The sequence below is a fragment of the Erithacus rubecula genome (assembly GCF_903797595.1).
Source record: "Erithacus rubecula genome assembly, chromosome: 13".
Taxonomy (NCBI): domain Eukaryota; kingdom Metazoa; phylum Chordata; class Aves; order Passeriformes; family Muscicapidae; genus Erithacus; species Erithacus rubecula.
Window position 1 is genome coordinate 10,849,122 of NC_136665.1, and position 18,100 is coordinate 10,867,221.

Consider the following 18,100-nt stretch of genomic DNA (forward strand, 5'->3'; position numbering starts at 1 on the left):
GTTATTAATCCTTTTTGCTCTGCTCCATTAGCCCCTGATGAAAAAAGTTTGTGTGTGGGACTTGCAGGATTAGCCCTTTTCACCAGCTGCAGTTTGACTATCTTCCTAAGTGATCAGGCTGTCACTGAAAGGGGCAATTCCATCTTTCCTCAGCCCATATGTCCTTCTTCCTCAAGCCATCCCAGTGATCATGATAAAAAAGGATCTTTTCCTCGGGCAGGGTATTTTTCAGCTGGATCAGTTCCCATGCAGTGACAGCAGCTGAAGTTTTGCCACAAAGCAAGAGCCAGGAAAAAGGCTGGAACTGTGCCTCGAGAGCTTAATGCAAAATCATGAAGTTTCAGTCTCAGGTTCCTGGGTCATTTGTCCGTGCAAATAGTGTGGATTTATAGTCCAGCTTAAGAAAGTCTCCTTGGCTGCAGCTTTGTGGCTCTCTTTTGCACAATGGGCCAAATGCAATCTCTAGTTCCCAAAGCACTGAGCTCTGAGAGAAGTCTGGAACTAGTTAAAGTTTTCATCTGGGGACCAGGTCTACGTGGTTATTCAGAGCTGGCCTTGAAATTGCAACCATATTGTTTATTTATATCCTCAGCAGAGCAAACCAGGAGGGTCACCCCACAGAACCCAGGCTTACCCTCCCAGATCTCACCCTCCATTGTCCAGAGAAATCTCCATCCTCAGAGATTTTTAAAAGAGCTGGGCAAGGCCTTGATATGACTTGGAAGTTATCCCTGCTTTGAGCAGGAGGCTGGACAAGTGACATCCAGAGGTGCCTCTCCAGCAGCACTATCCTGGGATTCTGTCCTTTTCCATCTGCACCAGGCTCTGCAGCACCATCAGTCCCACACTGCCTGAGCCACACGTGAGGGAGCAAAAGCCAACCAGCTCTCCATGGCCTTGGCTGTGTCAGCTGGCAACCAGAGCAAAGCACACACCTTATCTGTGTGCAGATGTCTCAGCACACACCAGAACAAGCTTTGCATTGCAAAAGAAACTGTCCCAGCTCTGGCCAGGATCCCAGGGTGAAGACTGCAGAACATTTTCTCTTCAGCAGGAAGGAGCCTGCATCCTCAGCAAGAACAAGTGTGAAATACAAATCACTGAGCACCTGCTGCTCGCTGTCCGAGTCATCACACAGCACTCCTGAGTAGCTGCAGGGAAAGGAAGAATGACAGGGACTGTCTTCTAATTTCCATATGGCCCTTCAGAAACGTCAGCAATTTTGATCCACTAGATTGAAACCTGAGCTCTTGAAAGAATTGTGCACATTCACTTTGGATGAGACATCCCATGAGCAGCCTGGGGATCAGGAGACAAGGACCCAAGCGGGTTCTGCTCCATCAGCTTGTTTGCAGAGACAGGAGCTGAGCTTTCAGAGCCTTCCCTTCTCCTTCAACCCAGAGGATGGAAGAAGGTTTCTCAGAGCTCATCAGACCTGGAGACCTCATCCCTAAGGTGAAAGGGGAGTGGAGGAGCCAGAGTGGCAAATGTGTGACAGAGCCAAACCAGGCAGTACAAGGCTGCTGCCATCTCCTGGTGGCTCTGGCCATGCACAGGTGGCCAGGGACATTTTTCCAGCTGGAAAATTTTCCTTTGAGATAAGATCCTTCCTGCTAGCAAGCTTCAGCTGGAAGGAGCAGGGGGCAAGCAGCAGTGCCAGTGGTTATACCTGGGGCCAAGGCACTGGGGTGCCAGAGCTTTCTGTGCTCCTGGGAGGACTCCAGCTCTACCTTCTGCTAGAGCTGCTTTGGGATGGCTCCACCCCAATCCTTTTCCATCAGGCCAGCACCTCCCTGTGCCTCAACCTAAAGAGAGAGGAGAGATCCCTGTTGCTGTTGAGGGGCCCTGGATTTGTGTGCCTGTGCAGCACATGTGGCCTTCACTGGTGCTGGGAAGGGAGATGATCCTGGTGAAACAGAGACATGCTGGGATCAGACAGGATGGATGTGGTCTCCAGTACTATTTCTTTTGGCATCTTTCATTGAGCTGTGGTGCTGATGTGGGGATTTATTCTGTAAATAAAATACAAATGGAGAACTACACAGTCACTCTCTTGCCCCCTTTCAGTCTCTCTTCCAAGCTCAGGAGTGTGCACAGTAGCTGAAAGAGGTGTGAGAGCAGCCACATATATTCCCTATGGGATCCTAAGGGATCTCCACAACCACCTGCTTGCCCACAGGCAGGAGCAGGGCAGGAGAACTGTGTCTCAAAGAGATCACCAGCAGAAAGCTTCAGCTGACAGCTCAGCAGGGGCCCTGCTAGAGCAGAGAGCTGCCTGCACCTCCTTCCACAGAGCTCTTGTGGGTCATGGCTTGTGGGCACTCCCTCGAGGGTACCTCCACCTTTCTAACCATGGGAATAGGCTCCAATCTCCCCATGTTCCTTCTGTTCTGCTCTGCACAACTCACTGGAAAAGAGCAGAACAAGGGCTCCAGAGAAAGGAAAGCTCCAACTCATCTGGTATTTCCACAGTGCTGGCTGGCTGCTGCCAGGCTGTTCTCTGCATGGCATGTACTGGGCTCACATCACACAAACCAAAGTGGGATTCTGGAATAAATGAATCCCCTGGAGAAGACTCCAGGCCATGGGGAGATGACTGCCCAGCAACCTGTGCAGCATCCCTGAGTACACAGGGAGTTTCCCATTGTGATAAGACTACAGGGGAAGATTTCTTTACATAGGTACGGATTCAGCTTTTATCTCTGTGAGCATTTCTCAATCATCCATTTCAAAATGTTTTGCCATTAATTAATTAATTAATCCCCAGAGCACCTCTGTGGAGGGGATCAGCATCCCTGTGTACCAACAGGGGGGCTGAATGGAGAGGACAAGCAGCCTCTTCATGGAAAATGAAGTGAGCAAGGAAATCACAACACCCTGAAATCCCAATCCTGCATCCTAACAAAATCACAAATCCCCAAATCTCAGACATTCTGCTGGAAAGATAACCAGCCACCTGCCATTCATACCATGCCAACTGCCTGGCTATCTCAGCTGGGCACAAAACTTTTCATAATCCCAAGAAGTGGGGTGCCCTGAAGCAGCCTTACCCCTAAGGAGCTGCAGGCATGGTCAGTGCACAGCCAGTTCCTTGCAGGCAGATTTTCCCATGATGTTGCACATGCTATTTATTCCATTCATTAACCAAGTTAATGGTGGCTAAGAATAGACCCCAGATGTCCTTCTGGCCTTAAAAACTTCTTTGCCCTCAAGGAAATGCAAAGCCTAAATAGCTCATGGCATGTGTGGGACACAAATTATGAACCAAGATATGAAGAGCTTGCACATTTCTAAGAATTCACAAAATACATCTCTGCTTTTAAATAACCTCTCTTCTGCTTTTGGGAAATAAGTTGTTAGCAAGGATTGTTCAGAACAGAGCAATGGATGTACAAATGTTTAATTCATTGATATAGAGATTGTGCCACACAGAGCCAGAGCTGTTCAAATGTTTTCAGTTTCTGTTATCTATTTCTGTGATGCTTCCACTGTGACAAATTCATAATTCTGTAATAAACTGCTGTTTCTGACCATTTCATATTAAGCCTTTAGAAAATACACACCTTTAGTGCAATTTACTCCTGAATTGTTTTTTTGGTAATATAAATTATTCTGTAGTGTCATTTTTTTATACATACTCCTCAATACATTTGGGAAATATCCCAAAATATACTAAAGATAACACTATGGTTTTCTGCATTACTGCTAGAAATCAAAGCATTCATGTGCAGAATAATGAAAAATTCCTTTCTGACAAGCACTTTTCTTCTGTTGCCTGAATCCAGTCTCTTGGTAATCAGCAATTACAGAAAAGAATTACAACAATCAAATGGGAGTTTGCACTTACAGAAATTCATGCTATTTATTGCATGAGTTATTCAGACAGAGAAAGCTGTTTGGAAATCTATCAGTAATTGAAAGAAAATGCTATTTCTGAAACTGAAATTGTATTAATAGAAATTCTAAAGGGTCTAAAGAGGAACACAATCCATTTGGAACCAATTTGGTCTTCTCAGAAACAGGAAAGGTTAAATGAGGGGATTTAAGGATCTTTTCCTCTGTGAAAACATATTGCTTTTTACTAACTAATATCTTATCAAATCCACTATAGAATTATATGGTATTTCAGAAAGTGATATTTGGAGTTCTAGAGCATTTTTGACTTGGACAACATTCAGTTAATGGCTGTTTGTTCACCCATCCTGCACTTACTCTCCAAACTGTGACTTCACACTTTGCCAAAAGACAGCCCAGGGCAGAAATTAGGAAATGATAAATTATGGTCATTCCACAAACAGAGTCCCCATCTCCCATTTCCTCAACCCTCTGCTCATGGACATGGGGTTAAACACCCACCTCCCAGGCCTGAAATAAGGGGTGAAACAATGAACAGAGAACCCAGCAGGGCAGGAAACCTCTCCCACCAGAGCAGTGTTATAAATTACCCACCACAACTGGGTAGGGCAATCAATAAGGCAATTTATGAATTCATTGATAAGGAGCAGACAACACAGCACTGGGGACAGGAGGAGTCTCTGCCAACACATCCTCTCACCCCAGGTCACTGCCCCTTTCACAGGCAGTTCCTTGGCTGTGACAGCACACTGTGCTGGGGTACAGGACTGAGGAAGCCCAAACATGCTGGCCAGCACTCCTGCAGCAGTGGCCACCAGCCTCCACAAGGCTTGGACAAGGCTCCAACTCATCCTGGTGTTCCACTCTCAGCAAGCAGCTAACAGCAGGGACAAGCTGCTCATGCCCCAGCAAGCCCGTGTTTTCTTATACATAGGAGTTGATACAACTCATGATTATAGTGGCAAAATAATAAAAATATATGAAAACAACAACAAAAAAAATATCAACAATTTATAATGAAGTGATTATGTTTTGCTTTGGATTCAGTGTTGTTTATATTGATTTTGAGAGAAATGTCACATTTGTCTTTACAAACAAGCTTAGATATGCTGGTACATAATGCTAGCACTGAGAGAGAAAAGAAACAATGGGATGGATTCCACTGATTGATGAATGGGAAAAGGGATTTGCCTTTACAAACAAACTGTAGGTTTGCTGATAGATGAAATTGGATATCGGAAGATGAAAGAAGCAATGGCGAAAACCTAATAATTGTATAAGAATTACAAATTAAAAGGAAGGGTTATACATCAGAGGGGAATCTCAGGTGTCAGGTGTTCTGGGAAGTCTGTGCCCCTCAAGTGCCTCAGCCAGTGGGGAAAGAGAGAGGGAAATGAGGCCGGGAAAATAGGATAAAAAGGGAGGCTGCATCCTCCAAAAATTCGAGAGATCCCAGGGGAACGCCCCACGGCCTCTCCCTTTATTGGAATAAAGCAAAAAGGACTCCTCTGTCTCCTGTTTGCACAGAAACCTCTGGTGCCTGCGGATTAGTTTCCCTGCCAGTTACAGCGACACGAGCACTGTGTCACATCTCACTGCGGTTTTCTCGCTTTCAGACGGAGATTCAGCCCGCAGCAGCATCCCCGCTGCGGGCCGGGGGTCCCGGGCCGCGGGAGCGCGCAGGGCCGCGGGAGCGCGCAGGGCCGCGGGAGCGCGCAGGGCCGCGGCACGGGCGGCTCCGCGCGCGCTGCCGTGCCCGCTGCCGTGCCCGCGCGTTTCCATGGCAGCGGCAGCGCCGCCGGGCGCGGAGCGGAGCGCGCAGGGGCCGGGTGAGAGCGGGGCGGCTCGGCCTGTGGGGCAGCCCTTCAGACCTTCCTTTCACTTCTCGCTCTGTTTTGTGCAGGTGGGGGTTTTTGCTTATTTGTGGGTTTTTTTCTGTTCTTTCCCCCCTTTTTTTTTTTTTTGGTTGTTTTTTGGTTTTTTTTGGTTGTTTTTTTTTTTTTTTTTTTCTCAGTAGCCTGATGCTAGGAAAAAATCGCCATATTAAACTTCCACCGAATTAAAACCATAAAACCCCCCACCTATTGATTCATGTACTGCTGGTAGGCAGCTACTGGAATGTAATGTCAAAGGCAGAGAAATACGTGCCAAACGATTCTAGCAATGGAGCGTTTTTTAATTTGCATTATTGAGCTTAATAATTATAAATTAGCAGAGCTAGTGCTTCTGTAGCTTCTGGCTTTATTTCCAAAGTGCTGTGCAAACAGCCTATTAAAAAAAACCCCAGCAACCTCAAACAAAAAATGCCTTAAGAAAATGAATATTTATAAGTCAATCATAAACACAGTTTCTTATACTTAGCTAAAATTATATTATAAAACACTTTTTATCTCGGAGGGTTGCGCTGACAATTATTTTCCATATACCAGTGTCTAATCCTGCTTTTCAGGCTCATTGCCTGTATGAGGAGTTTAAATCAACCACAGGAACAAGAAAATTCTTATGAGAAAGGTTTTAGATTACAGAAATGAAGGTGTGCACTGAGGGCTGAAGCTCCAGGTGTTTGCTGCAAGTGCTCTGTGAAGTTCACAAACTGTATTTAGGCTTTTGACTGCCTGCCCACCCCTGCCCTCAAGAGGCTTTCTCCAAACTCACATCAGCAGCAGGGGTGATGTTGATCCAGGATGTAGATGAGAGACCCCAGAGTAAAATACCCCCTTACATTAAGCAAAGGTCAGAGAGGTTTGAGCCCTAGGGAACCAGTCAAAGAGGTTCTTGGTAAAATGTAGTTCAAGAATTGGAAAGAAGAGACAAAATATTTGGGATATATTCAAAAACCTAAATTCTACCTCAGCCTCTGTGTCTCATCAGCAGTGAAAGTTTGGCACCTCCAAAGAATAAGGTACTAATTGGGCAGCTGCAGAAAAAGCACAAAGCACCAAGGACAGACATGGAAATTAGGCCAGACGAGTTTAGCTCAAAATACATAAAAATTGGAGACTGTTCAGAGCAAAAACTGGTGCTTTAAAATAGCCCTAAAACTAGTGCAAGCAGAAGAGGATATTTTCTACAGTGTCTTATAGCAGTGCAGATCAGGAATGGTGCCAGCAGCAGAACTGCATCAATTGAACTAATACCTCACTAAGCCCAGCTTGCTGCCTTTGGTGATTAAAGGATAGCTTTAACAATGGTCTATCTGTTCTTTGTAAATGAGATCATTCCTATTATGCCTTGTCCCTTAGGATCCATGGCAAAAGCTACAAAAAGACTGGAGTCAGAGAAACAAAAAAATAACCTTCAACAGTTTGCCAACCTAAAATGAAAGGCAACAGAGTTCTGTAAAGTGTGTCTGTGCTGTCCAACAATCATGCAGGCTTATTGCAAGAGATCCACAATGCTGAAGCAATTACTGGGAAGAGCTTTAGTGAGTAAAAATGCAGCCTGTGAACTAGTGACAGGAGGATCAAAAGCATGGGTGTGGATCAGAACTGGTGACTGGATGGAAAAAGAGACAAGGGACTTGGGTTGCTTGCTGTCTCCAAATTTGTTTTGTTGTTGCTTTCCCATCAGTTTATGTGCAAGGAGGACTGTGTTTTACACAGCTTTCACATAAGGGATGAACCTTTCCTATTGGAAGTCAGAACAAAAATGTTTTCCAGTTTAATGGAAGTTTTTGTTAATTGCTAGAGACACTAAAGGCTCAGTGGTTAAGATACAGAAAGCCCCTAGGCCTATCACTGCTTAAAACTCATCACATTAATTATTGGCAGATCCCACCTGACTGATCTGTTTATGATTTTGTTTGGGCCAGGGTCAAAGACACCATCCTGACATACAGCATCAACATCTAAAAGCCTCTTTTCCAAACTTGAGATGGAAACCCACCTTGTGCTGTCAGGTAAGGACATTGCTCCACAATGTTTCCTTGTCAGGTAAGAGGAGAGCCTGAAGTCAGGTTCTGCCCCAGAACAAATGGAATGGGTAAAACAGCTACAGACAGTAAATCCCAGGCTGAAATGCTGTTGATTATCAGATATGATCAAGTGACATAAACCCCACAGAGGTCTCTCTTTTACCATGGGCTTCTCAGAAGCTCTGTGCAGCTCCCTGGATAGATCAGCATTGTTGGACACCTGCAGCTGGGGGCACTGCCCACGCTCCAGGTGTGACACAGAACATCCACTCCCTTTGCACTGGGTCCAGATGCTCAGCTTCACATCTTCTACATCCTCATCCTGTTTTTTTTCTTTTTTCCTTTTTTCTTTTTTTTTTTTCTTGTTTTTTTTACCCAGAAAGCACAGAAGATGATGAAGAAAACCCAATGAAAAATCCATTTAAAGTCCCATCAGATGCTGAACTTCTCTCAATGAGGGACAAGGAAATTAAGAAGGCACAGGTGGTATGTACACATGCTTCAGGCTAATCTATATAACAAGCAGTTAGTAAGGCAGGTACCCAACCTACAGAATACCAAAATTTAGCACATAGATCAGAGACCTCTTCATGAGAAAGCTGGGGATTCAGCCTGGAGAAGAGAATGCTCTAGGGAATTGCACTTCAGTCCATGTGAAAGCACTGAGCAGGAACAGCTTTTACCCTCCAGAAGGTTCTGGAGTGGGTTTGAATAGATCCTCTCAATCTGAACTTAATGGCTTAAATGTCTTTGTAAAAGCTGGACTGAGTTGGTTCAGTGTGGGCTGTCTCCCTTTAACCAGGGGACTCAAAGGATGAATCTCAGAAAATTTCCATTTGCTCACAGGAATAATCCAAGAAGGAAAAATGAGGACACTGAGTGGGTACAAACTGGCACAGCTGGTGGATGGATGCAGAATACAAATCAACAAAATAATGACAAGTGCTAAGAAATTTAGTGTTTCAATTACCTCAAGAGAGAATATTATTGGGATTAGGCAGATAAACTATGCAAATATGCATCAGCAGGGTATCACCACTCTGCAAATTTCTAGGCTGCCAGTAACTTACTCATGTCTTTAAAAACCACAGCAAACAAAGCACAGGATCAAACTGTACCCATATCTGACTTCTCACAGGAACATGAGAAGAGGAAGACTATGAAAGTCCATGAGAAAACCACTTACTCCACTAAAATGAAGGCAAAAAGTGGGCTGAGGAAAGCTCTGAAAAGGGAGGATGAAGAGGAGGGCAAAATAGAGACGACATGTGAAGAGAGACTGAAAGTTCTTCAGGAGCTGCTTTCACGGAAGTTAGCCATGAAAAAAGGTGGAGAGCAGGCACTGTCCTTGCAGGAGTGCTGCCCAGCTGGGTAACACCTAAAGAGAGGCCAGAGAGGGGATGGGGGAGCAGCTGGCTGTGGCTGATGTGCTCTGATGTGAGGAGTAGATTTGCCATTAACATCTATAGGGCAAGGATCAGATTCTACTCTCCATTCTCCTTGGTTTTACTCCATGAAAATCCTCAGGAAACTGATCCTAAACAAGGTTTTAACTATAACACAATAATCAGTATTGCTGCCTCCAACACCAGCCAGACCCATGCTCATAGCAGCCTACATATTAACTGTGTTTTGCTTTGGCCATATTTCCCCCTCTCTAGTCTAAGCAACTTTCTATTCTAATTTCAGATTATGCATTAGACAGAGAGACCTTCCATGGCTACCTACAGGACAGAAAACAGATCTTTTATCTTGAGGTACATGGCTTTCAGCATGTTACTTTCTGTTCATTTAATTACTCCTCCCAGTGTTGCTTTGTTTTGATGTTAATTCTCCTGAGGTTCACTGCCTGGAGACCTTTCCAAGGTGGCACACATCAGACCCCAGGAGCTGACTGTCCACGCCCTGTGTCACAGACACTCAGAATCTGTAGCCCAGTAACTCCCAGCCAAGAAATAACAGAATGTGGGCCATTCCCATCACTCAGTAGCCACCAGGAAACTGTTCCATTTGTGAGGTGCACAGATGCACTGATCTTTGGCTCCTGCTGTCCTATACATCAATTGTAGCCTGGAGCCATTCTGAACTCAAAATAAGGGAATGGAGTAGCCATGCTGGAACATTCCCATTAGTCATGTCTATTATTGTGCTGTAACAAAACTGAATCAATCTTCTGATTCAGCCAGGAATTAATGCAGTGCTGGGACTTCTGAATTCTGTCTTTAGATTCACTTTTTATTTGCTAAGTTCCTTCTGAAATAACTCCTGGCCTCCATGTACTTGGCTTGCACTGTCATACACCTGGGTTTGAAATCCTTACCCTCTCTGCCCACAGCTATCAGGTGATTTGGTAGCCAGGCACAAAGCTAAACCAATGTGCCTTTAAAACCAACCAACTGATGTGACTGTGTTGCCTTTGGGGTTCATTTCAGTATGCCATTGCAGTAAAGAGAGGGGAGATTGAAAAGATGGAGACCATAGCAAAGAATGAGGAAAAGAAACTGAAAAAGGCTGAGAGAAGGATGGAGAAGGATGCTGCCATGTTTGAGGAGTTCCTGAAGGAGAACCATAACAATTCTGTTGAAGCACTGAGAATGTAAGAACATTAAAGGAACCACCTGTAAGCTATTTCATTCTAGGCACAGGGATTTGCTGTTTGACCTCCCTGCAGGGATTTGCCTGAACATTCTGAGTTTCCCAGAGTTACAGTTCTGGTGGCATTTTCTTCCCACTCATCCAATAAAAGAGAGGGAGGACAATAACATCCAGGGAATGCCCTCATTGTAAAACCCCTTGATCTGGTGGCAGCAAGGGACCTGCTGGTGGCTCCACCACTTCCACTCTTCTCACAAAACCCTTTACTGGAGCAGATGCCTCTACCCAACCCCTCAGTGAAGCAAACTGAGCATTTTGACCATTACAGGTACCACAAGGGCAGAGCTGCAAATGATGCTTAGCCAGATTAGGAGGGCCTGAGCTCTGGGATGCTCTACTTTGCCAAGACAAAGGGTCTTCAGGCAGGAGCCCAGCATCTCCTGGGGTACAACTGTAACACAGATTTCCAGGGCTCATATCACATCTTTTTCACAGTTTTATATGCACCTCAATTTACTACTCACTACTAAATTGTTTAATGGCTTGTTTGTGCATCCTTCCCTAGAGCCAGAAGAGAAACCTCAGCAAAGACAAACAAAATAACTGAGATCCAAGGAATCACTACCCAAATAAAGAAAATCCAAAGGTAAGATTGCTCATTACTCCTGCCTCCCCTTTAGCAGCCCCTACAGTGCTATAGCTTCACAGCCAGTACAGGGGATAAATTTCTAAAAATGTTCCATTTTAAGAGTCAAAATGTTTTGATTTTTGTTTTCCAGATGCTGGCTTTGTTTCTAAAACTACTAATCTAGTTCTCTAACAATATTTGAAAAAAAAAAAAATACAAACCCAAAATTAAATGCTTAGCATCAGATTAAAATCCAAACTAAACTAAGCGATGCATTTTAATAGAAACCTAGGGAAACACAAAAGAAATAACTGTAATTACCATTATGAGTTGAGCTGGAAAAGTTTCTCATTTCTTTTCAAGTAAAATTTCAAAAACTAGCAAGTTGAGTATCATAGCAAGAGATATGACCACAGAATATGATTGATTCTCAGTTTCCAGGAGAGCACAGAGGGCAGGTTCTCTTTTGCCTTTGCATATCCATGAAAACATGTGTCCTCTCTCCCATTCTCTGGATGAAACTCAAAATCAAGAGTGAGCAAGAACCTATTCAAACAGGAGCTTCCCTCCCTGCTAACAAACTTTCTCTCAACCCAGTGAGATCTCCAGACTTGAGGACACTCTGCAGGAGTACAAGATGTACAGGGACATCCTCTACCAGCTGTCTCCAAGAGAGTGGCAGGAGGAACACAGAAAAAGGCGCAGAAAAGAAAAGGAAATGAAAGCAGAGTCCAGAGTTAAGGGAGGAAATGCTTCACAGCCCCCCAGTGCAGAGCAGGGTGAGTGCCAGCAAAGGGCTGCTGCTGCTCCTGGCCAGCCCCAGGCTCTCAGTGGAGCTCTCCTCTTGTCTCCAGACCAGGGTCCAACAGCCAGGACAAACACTGCCCCAGGGCTCAGCTTCACAGATTTACCAGGTTCCCTGATGTTTACAGAAGGTTTGGATTTCAGGGCACGTGATGTCAACCCCCAGCTTAAGCAATTCCTGAAGCCTCTTCTATCAAGAGAACTGTAAGTACCAGAGATGCAAACAGTGGGTTTAAGGAATCCTACAGCTCACCCTTGCTGGGCACTCCAAGGTCTGGGCTCATTGGAATAAATTCAGACACAGCAGAAAGCTCTCAGGTGTGCAAGTCAGTACCTACATGCCTGCTCCAAGTGAGCTCCATCCCCAAATCCTCTGCTGAGAGCCTGCCCCAAATGGGGCTGTCACTATGCAAACAGAAGTTTTTAACCCCTCATGGCAAGGGTGGCAGGCACAAGTGAAAGTGATGAGCAGGCTGAGCTGCCAACAGCAGCAAGGCACCACTTCCCTCTCTTCCAGCTCTTCTGTAGAGGAAGAAGCATTAAAGAAAGTGAGTTTGAAGGCATTAGGATCAACACCCTCAGTTCAGGCCCATGTGTCATGCCCCAGCCCTGCTGGCCAGCACAGCCCAGAGCAGCACAGCAGGCAGCTCACTCATGGACAGAAGTGCTGCTGGTTTGTGTGACCCCTAGACCCTACTGACCCCAAAATATCCCCAGCTGCAGGGAGGCAAAGGTGGGAACGTGCAAAGGACTGTCCAGGAGTAGACAGAGACACTGAACAGTAACAATGCTCATATGTCAGTAATGAGATCTCCTCTGAGCTGTCCTTTCTCTAAGGGCCTAACACACAAAATGCTTTTTCAGAAGTTCACTGGAGGATGCAGATACTGAAACCAGCTCAGACGAAGACGAGGTCAGAAGTTTTATATTGAAATATTTGCATTTTCTGTTTGTCCTGTGTCATTTATCAATGTTACTAATTTCCCTCACCTTCTAACCTTAAGTTACAGTATTAAGGAGTTATCATAGTTACAAATTATAACTGTTTGTTTATATATTCATAAATGTTCACATTTTGGCAACACATATTATAAATACCTTAGTTTAACTTTCCTCCTTCAGTTTCCAAAAACTCACCATCATCTCTAAGCTTGCCATCCTAAAGTGAGATATGACATCATCAAATGAAAGATTTTTTAAATTACTGCAGTTACTGGCTTATATCTGAAATTGAAATTTTCCTACTCACAGATGTTTGCAACACTTTTTACCCCCAAAATGCAATTTGTTTGGGGGGTGAACTGTTGAGGCAGGGCAAAGCCACACACACAGCAGGCAAGGTGTCCCTGTATGTCTGTACATGGGCAAACATGGATCTCTCCAGATGGAAGGATGTTTGAATAGCCAGGGCTGGTCCAGACCAGCCTCCACATAGCTCAGTGGAACAGGAGTAGAGAAGGGAAAAAACTCAGCACAGTTGTTTTCCACTCTAGGAGGCTGAGCTGTATTTCACTCACCCTGAGCAATTGCTGATTACTTTCACGGAGATGCTGGATGAGAACTTGTCCTTTGTCCTGAACTCCCAGGATATTGCAGAGAGCTGGCACAAGGTCCAGCAGACTTTCAACACCACACGTGACAGCATGTAAGTGAGACCCTGCAGGGGATGGGAAGGGTCCCTGAGGAGCAGCTTTCAGCCATGAGTGACCCCTCTGTCCCCACAGACACCCCACTGTCAGGGACACACCACAGGGTACACGTAATGCTCTTCACACAGCAGGGTCCTGCTTGTGAGCTCCTAGGAAAGTGCCCCATATATGCCCTAATTAAGAGATTAGACTTGAGCTTGGGACTAATTCCTTAGTCCTCAAGGCACAGGCTAGGGAATGATGCATTAAACATCCTGAGTCAATATAAGAATAGTGTAATTCTCATGAAGAAAAGCCAAAGAAAGAAACAAGGCAATTCCTGGAGTGATCCAGAGCAGCACCAATGCTGGCTCAGTGCAAAACCTTCCTTGAGGAAGACAGGAGAGAACCCAGCTTTCCTTATAATCTACTATTTCAATGGCAGGTAGACATATATACTCCCATTTAAAATGTAGCTTCTCTCCTTGTGGAAGTTTTAAAGGTAATCTGGATCCCCCATTGACTTACTAAAAACCTTGAATGTTTAGCTATGCTACTTGTCCCTCCCCCACACCAGCACAGTAACTGCTTTTCAAAAAAAACAACAACAAAAAAAAAAACAAAAAAAAAAAAACAAACAAACAAAAAAACCCCAAAGTTCCTGTGGTTTCAGGGCTGTGGGTGCAAGTTCCCGGGAAAGGCTGAGGTGTTACCTCCATCTGCTGGCAGCAGAGAGCTGTGTTCCAGGGGTGTTCCAGGGGTGCCCTTTCCAAACACCTCCTCTCTGTGTCTCCTGCAGGGAGAAGCAGCTGGCAGAGCTGAAAGAGCAGGTGAACTCCCTCCGAGACTCTGTTGCCAAGGAAGAAGAGAAAGTTGCTGACCTGAAGCTGAAAGTTCAGCGCTTTTCCTCGGGAGAGCAGGAGGGTGATGAGCAGGTACAGGCTGGGATCCAGGCAAGGGGGGTCACTGTGCTCTGTGGTTCCTTCCCCAGGCACATCCATCCTGGGAGCAGAGCAGGGATGCACTGAGGAGAGCAGAGCTGCCTGCAGCACTGGAGCTACAGCAAGGCAGCTTTGGGCACTGCAAACTGGGCAAACGTGGCTGCTCCATGCAGGGCTGGGAGCAGGGCTCAGACACAGCTGGGCAGCTCAGCCAGGCCACAGCCCAGCTGGGAGGATGAGAGCAGCAGGAGAATGGCTCAATTCAGCCATCAGTCCCTGCCACTGCCATTAGCCAACCAGGAAATCATCAACTGAACCTTATTGAGGGGATTAAAGTGTTTCCTTTATGGATTTCCTATGGAAGGATATTATGGTTCTACTTGGCAGAACTTGTGCCACTCCCCATATCTCCTGTCCCCTCTAGGACAAAATGCTCACAAGCCTGAACAAGAAGGTGCTGGAAGTCTATTCCAACTGCACTGGAGACCATGAGACAAACATGCCAACAGTAGAGATGTTAAAGGTAATAGAAAAAAAGCTCAACGATCTCCTGAATAGCGTGGAGAGAATCCCACCTGCAAAGATAGAAAAGGCTGTGAAAATCATAAGAAGGGAACAAAGGGCAAGGTAAGGCAAGACCCTCTTTTGGAAAACATCTCTGTTTTAAGTGTTGACAGCTGAAAGAGGCAAATCAACCCAAAAAACTGTAGTAGCAATCTGAAATCCCATGTGAGCAATCCATCCAATTTCCTTCTGTAAGGGCTCTACATTTATAGCACTAGCATCTCATCAGTGAGTAACAGCCCACAGTTACATTAGAAAAGATCTGCAAACTACAGTAGAAAAATCTACAAGAATAAAAAACACTAAACCCACAAACAAAAATAGACCCTATGATGAGAATTGTCATTTTAATAAAACAATTTACAGTGGCAAAATTTAAACTTAATAAATTGAAAATTAAACATCAAGTTAACACAGTCTGCCTTGCCCTGATATTTTGTCAGACTTTAATATGTACGTAAGGGCATCTGTCAAAAAGTCCAACTTTAAAATGTTTATTCACAAAACTTTTAAGTTTAACTTAAATATTATTAAATGGTAGCAATTAACACAATCAGTGTAAGTCCCAAGAAGAGACACATTCCTGTAGGCCTAGTTACACAAAATTTCACCTCACAAATAACAAAGATAACTGAATTGATGACTGTATCTGGCCATCCTCAAGAGAATCAGACAGATTAGCAAGAGGATTTAAAGTCAGTGACATTTCACTTCTGCTTATCCTCTTTCTCTGCATCTTTACTCATCTGTGTAGTAGAAAAGATGTGGTGCATCCTCCTGGTGTCCTGTGAATGGGTTCACACTCTAAAATTGCAAAATTAGTAAAATGCACATTTATTTTATGCTGGGGATGGAAGAGAATAATTCAGGGAAGATACCACACACCCTACCCCAAACTAAAATTAAAAAAAAAAAAAAGAAAAAGAAAAAAAACAAAAAACAAACAGAAACATTCAAAAACACAACAAATCCTAGAAAGAGGCCTAAACATTTTTCTCAAGTTTACACAGTTAAAACTGCAGTTTCTGTGCAGTTTTCCATAGCTTTCCATCAGTGTTCCATAGCTTGAGCCCATTTCTGTTCCAGTGCTTTCATTTTCATGGGCCCTTTGGGTCAGGTGCAGCTCCATGGGTACTGCCTGCTGCTCACACCTGTGTTACAGACCTGTTACTCTGCTGAGAACTGGCAATGCAATCAGCACCACCCCTCCCCACAGCTGGTGAGCATCCTGCTCCCACTGCAGGCTGTAAATCACCTGGTGAAGGGGGTGCAGAGCTTGTCTGTAACACAACAGCTGCCCAACAGCTCTGTGTCAAAGCCTGGCATGCTTTTTCCACCCATCACTCCAGAAAGAGTAGGACCAGCAGCAGGCAGTGCTTGCTCTTACCCCCTTCACAGCAACCAACTCCAGCAGCAGGTGTACCAAACCCTGTGTGCAATGATTAGATGTAAATTGTGATGTAAGGTGTTTAGATGGTGATGCTGTGTGTGAAAAGCACAGCTGGTGTAGCTGTATGCTGCATTTAACCCATCCTTTATTCCCTCTCTTCAAAAGGCTCAGAGAGGAAAAGCAGAAACAAGCAAGGCAGCACCAGCAGGATGAAGGATTGAAAAGGGACATGGAAAGATCACAGGTACCTGAAGAAAAAAAGGTAAGTGCAGTGGTCTGTAGAAAAACCTTACCTCAACAGCTCACTTCAGAGAAGTGCCCAAATTCAGTACCTGGGGGTACTGGAATATGAAGTATTTAAGGGAATGGTGCAGCTGAGTGGGGATGGCACCTACAGCCAGGTGCAGCCCAATGTACAGGAGCCATTAACTTAAGCCACTGCTGGGAAGTCAGTCACAGTGCAAGTTGTTCCAGCTCAGTGTCCTTCCATCATCCTTCTCTCAACCACATGACCCCCTCCACTATTTGCCAGTTCTCAGTAAGCTCATTTCCACTCATTAACTGAGTTGTATTAAGCCAAGCAGGAAAATTGGCAAATGAGGAACTGGGCATCAGGACACTCCTGGTAACAGCAGCAAGGCCCTAGATCAGCACAGCCATACCATCTAACCCCACCTTCTTTGACATGTCCCACATCCTCCCAAAATGAGCTCTGACCCCTTGGGAGGACCAGAGCAGAGCTTCTGCCTTGGCTGCTGCATCTTCCCCAGGTCAACACAGCCCTGAGGAGACCCTGGTTCTGTCACAGGTGGCTTAAGAGCAGGGGCCACGAGTCCCTGCCCCTTTAGCCAAAACAGAGGGTTCTGTAGCTTCCCTCTGGTATTTCTTTGGATCTCTGACTTTCCCTCCTCTTCCTGACACAGGACTAAAGAGGCTTTAGTCAGAAAGCAGTTGTAGGTACAACAGTGAGTTGTGGAAGCTGAAGCAGCACACACACAGACTCAGGTGCTTCACATTCACTTTCCAGTACAGAAAGCACAGTCAGCAGACAGCCTGCAGCCTGCCTGGAGCACAGGGCAAGGGCCACAGCCCCTCCCAGCCTGGCAGCACAGAGCAGCTTGAGCTGCCTGGTCAGACACACTCATGCACATCTCTTCCTCCTCTGCAGGGCTACAAGACAATGGCCTTGCCTTCCAACCCACCTGCCAGGAAGAACAGCCAAGGAAATAGATAAGAAAGAAGAACAATTGTATTATTTCTCCTGATGGCACAGCCTTAATCACAGCTCATAGGGCTGATGCTGTTCTACAAGTCTTTTCTAGGTTTACATTCTGTCAGTCTTTGCTCAGCTGAACTTAACTGTCCCATGAAATTTCCTTCTTCTCTGACCCAAAGATTACAGGGAAACTTTTCAACCTTTTTTCCCCTCCTTTGGTATTTTGCCTAAGAAAATCAATAAAAATTCTCTCATTTTGCTTCTCAAGCTCTTGCTAAGCACCAATGCTTTTCTCATTCAGTTTTTGATGCCAACAGCACTATCCATACAAACCTGAGCAGTGAGATCTATGACAGTCCTAGGTGACAATCTCTGTTAAGGCACAGCTAAGCCAGGTACCTCACAGACATTTATGATAATCACAGGTCTTCTGAAGGACTATAAAAACCAAGAGCCATGCTCCACTCCAAAGCCATTACAGACTTCACCTCACTACAGTGGAGAAGATGCAACCAAAGGAAAAACACAACCCTTCTGCAAAAACCAAACTGCCAGTAATTAACTTT

At 45.0% G+C, this 18,100-nt stretch overlaps 1 protein-coding gene across 1 annotated transcript; it reads left to right on the top strand.

Moving 5' to 3' along the window:
- Positions 1 to 7,256: 7,256 nt before the first annotated feature.
- On the top strand, positions 7,257 to 17,801 carry CFAP100 (cilia and flagella associated protein 100). Its single transcript, XM_079317122.1, has 15 exons — positions 7,257 to 7,279; positions 7,667 to 7,753; positions 8,148 to 8,254; positions 8,907 to 9,096; positions 9,458 to 9,525; positions 10,201 to 10,364; positions 10,929 to 11,009; positions 11,589 to 11,770; positions 11,846 to 11,999; positions 12,660 to 12,708; positions 13,289 to 13,440; positions 14,223 to 14,358; positions 14,789 to 14,991; positions 16,484 to 16,580; positions 17,487 to 17,801. The coding sequence occupies exons 2-15, from the start codon at positions 7,729 to 7,731 to the stop codon at positions 17,550 to 17,552; spliced, it is 1,674 nt and encodes a 557-aa protein (XP_079173248.1). The 5' UTR covers positions 7,257 to 7,279; positions 7,667 to 7,728; the 3' UTR covers positions 17,553 to 17,801.
- Positions 17,802 to 18,100: the final 299 nt, after the last annotated feature.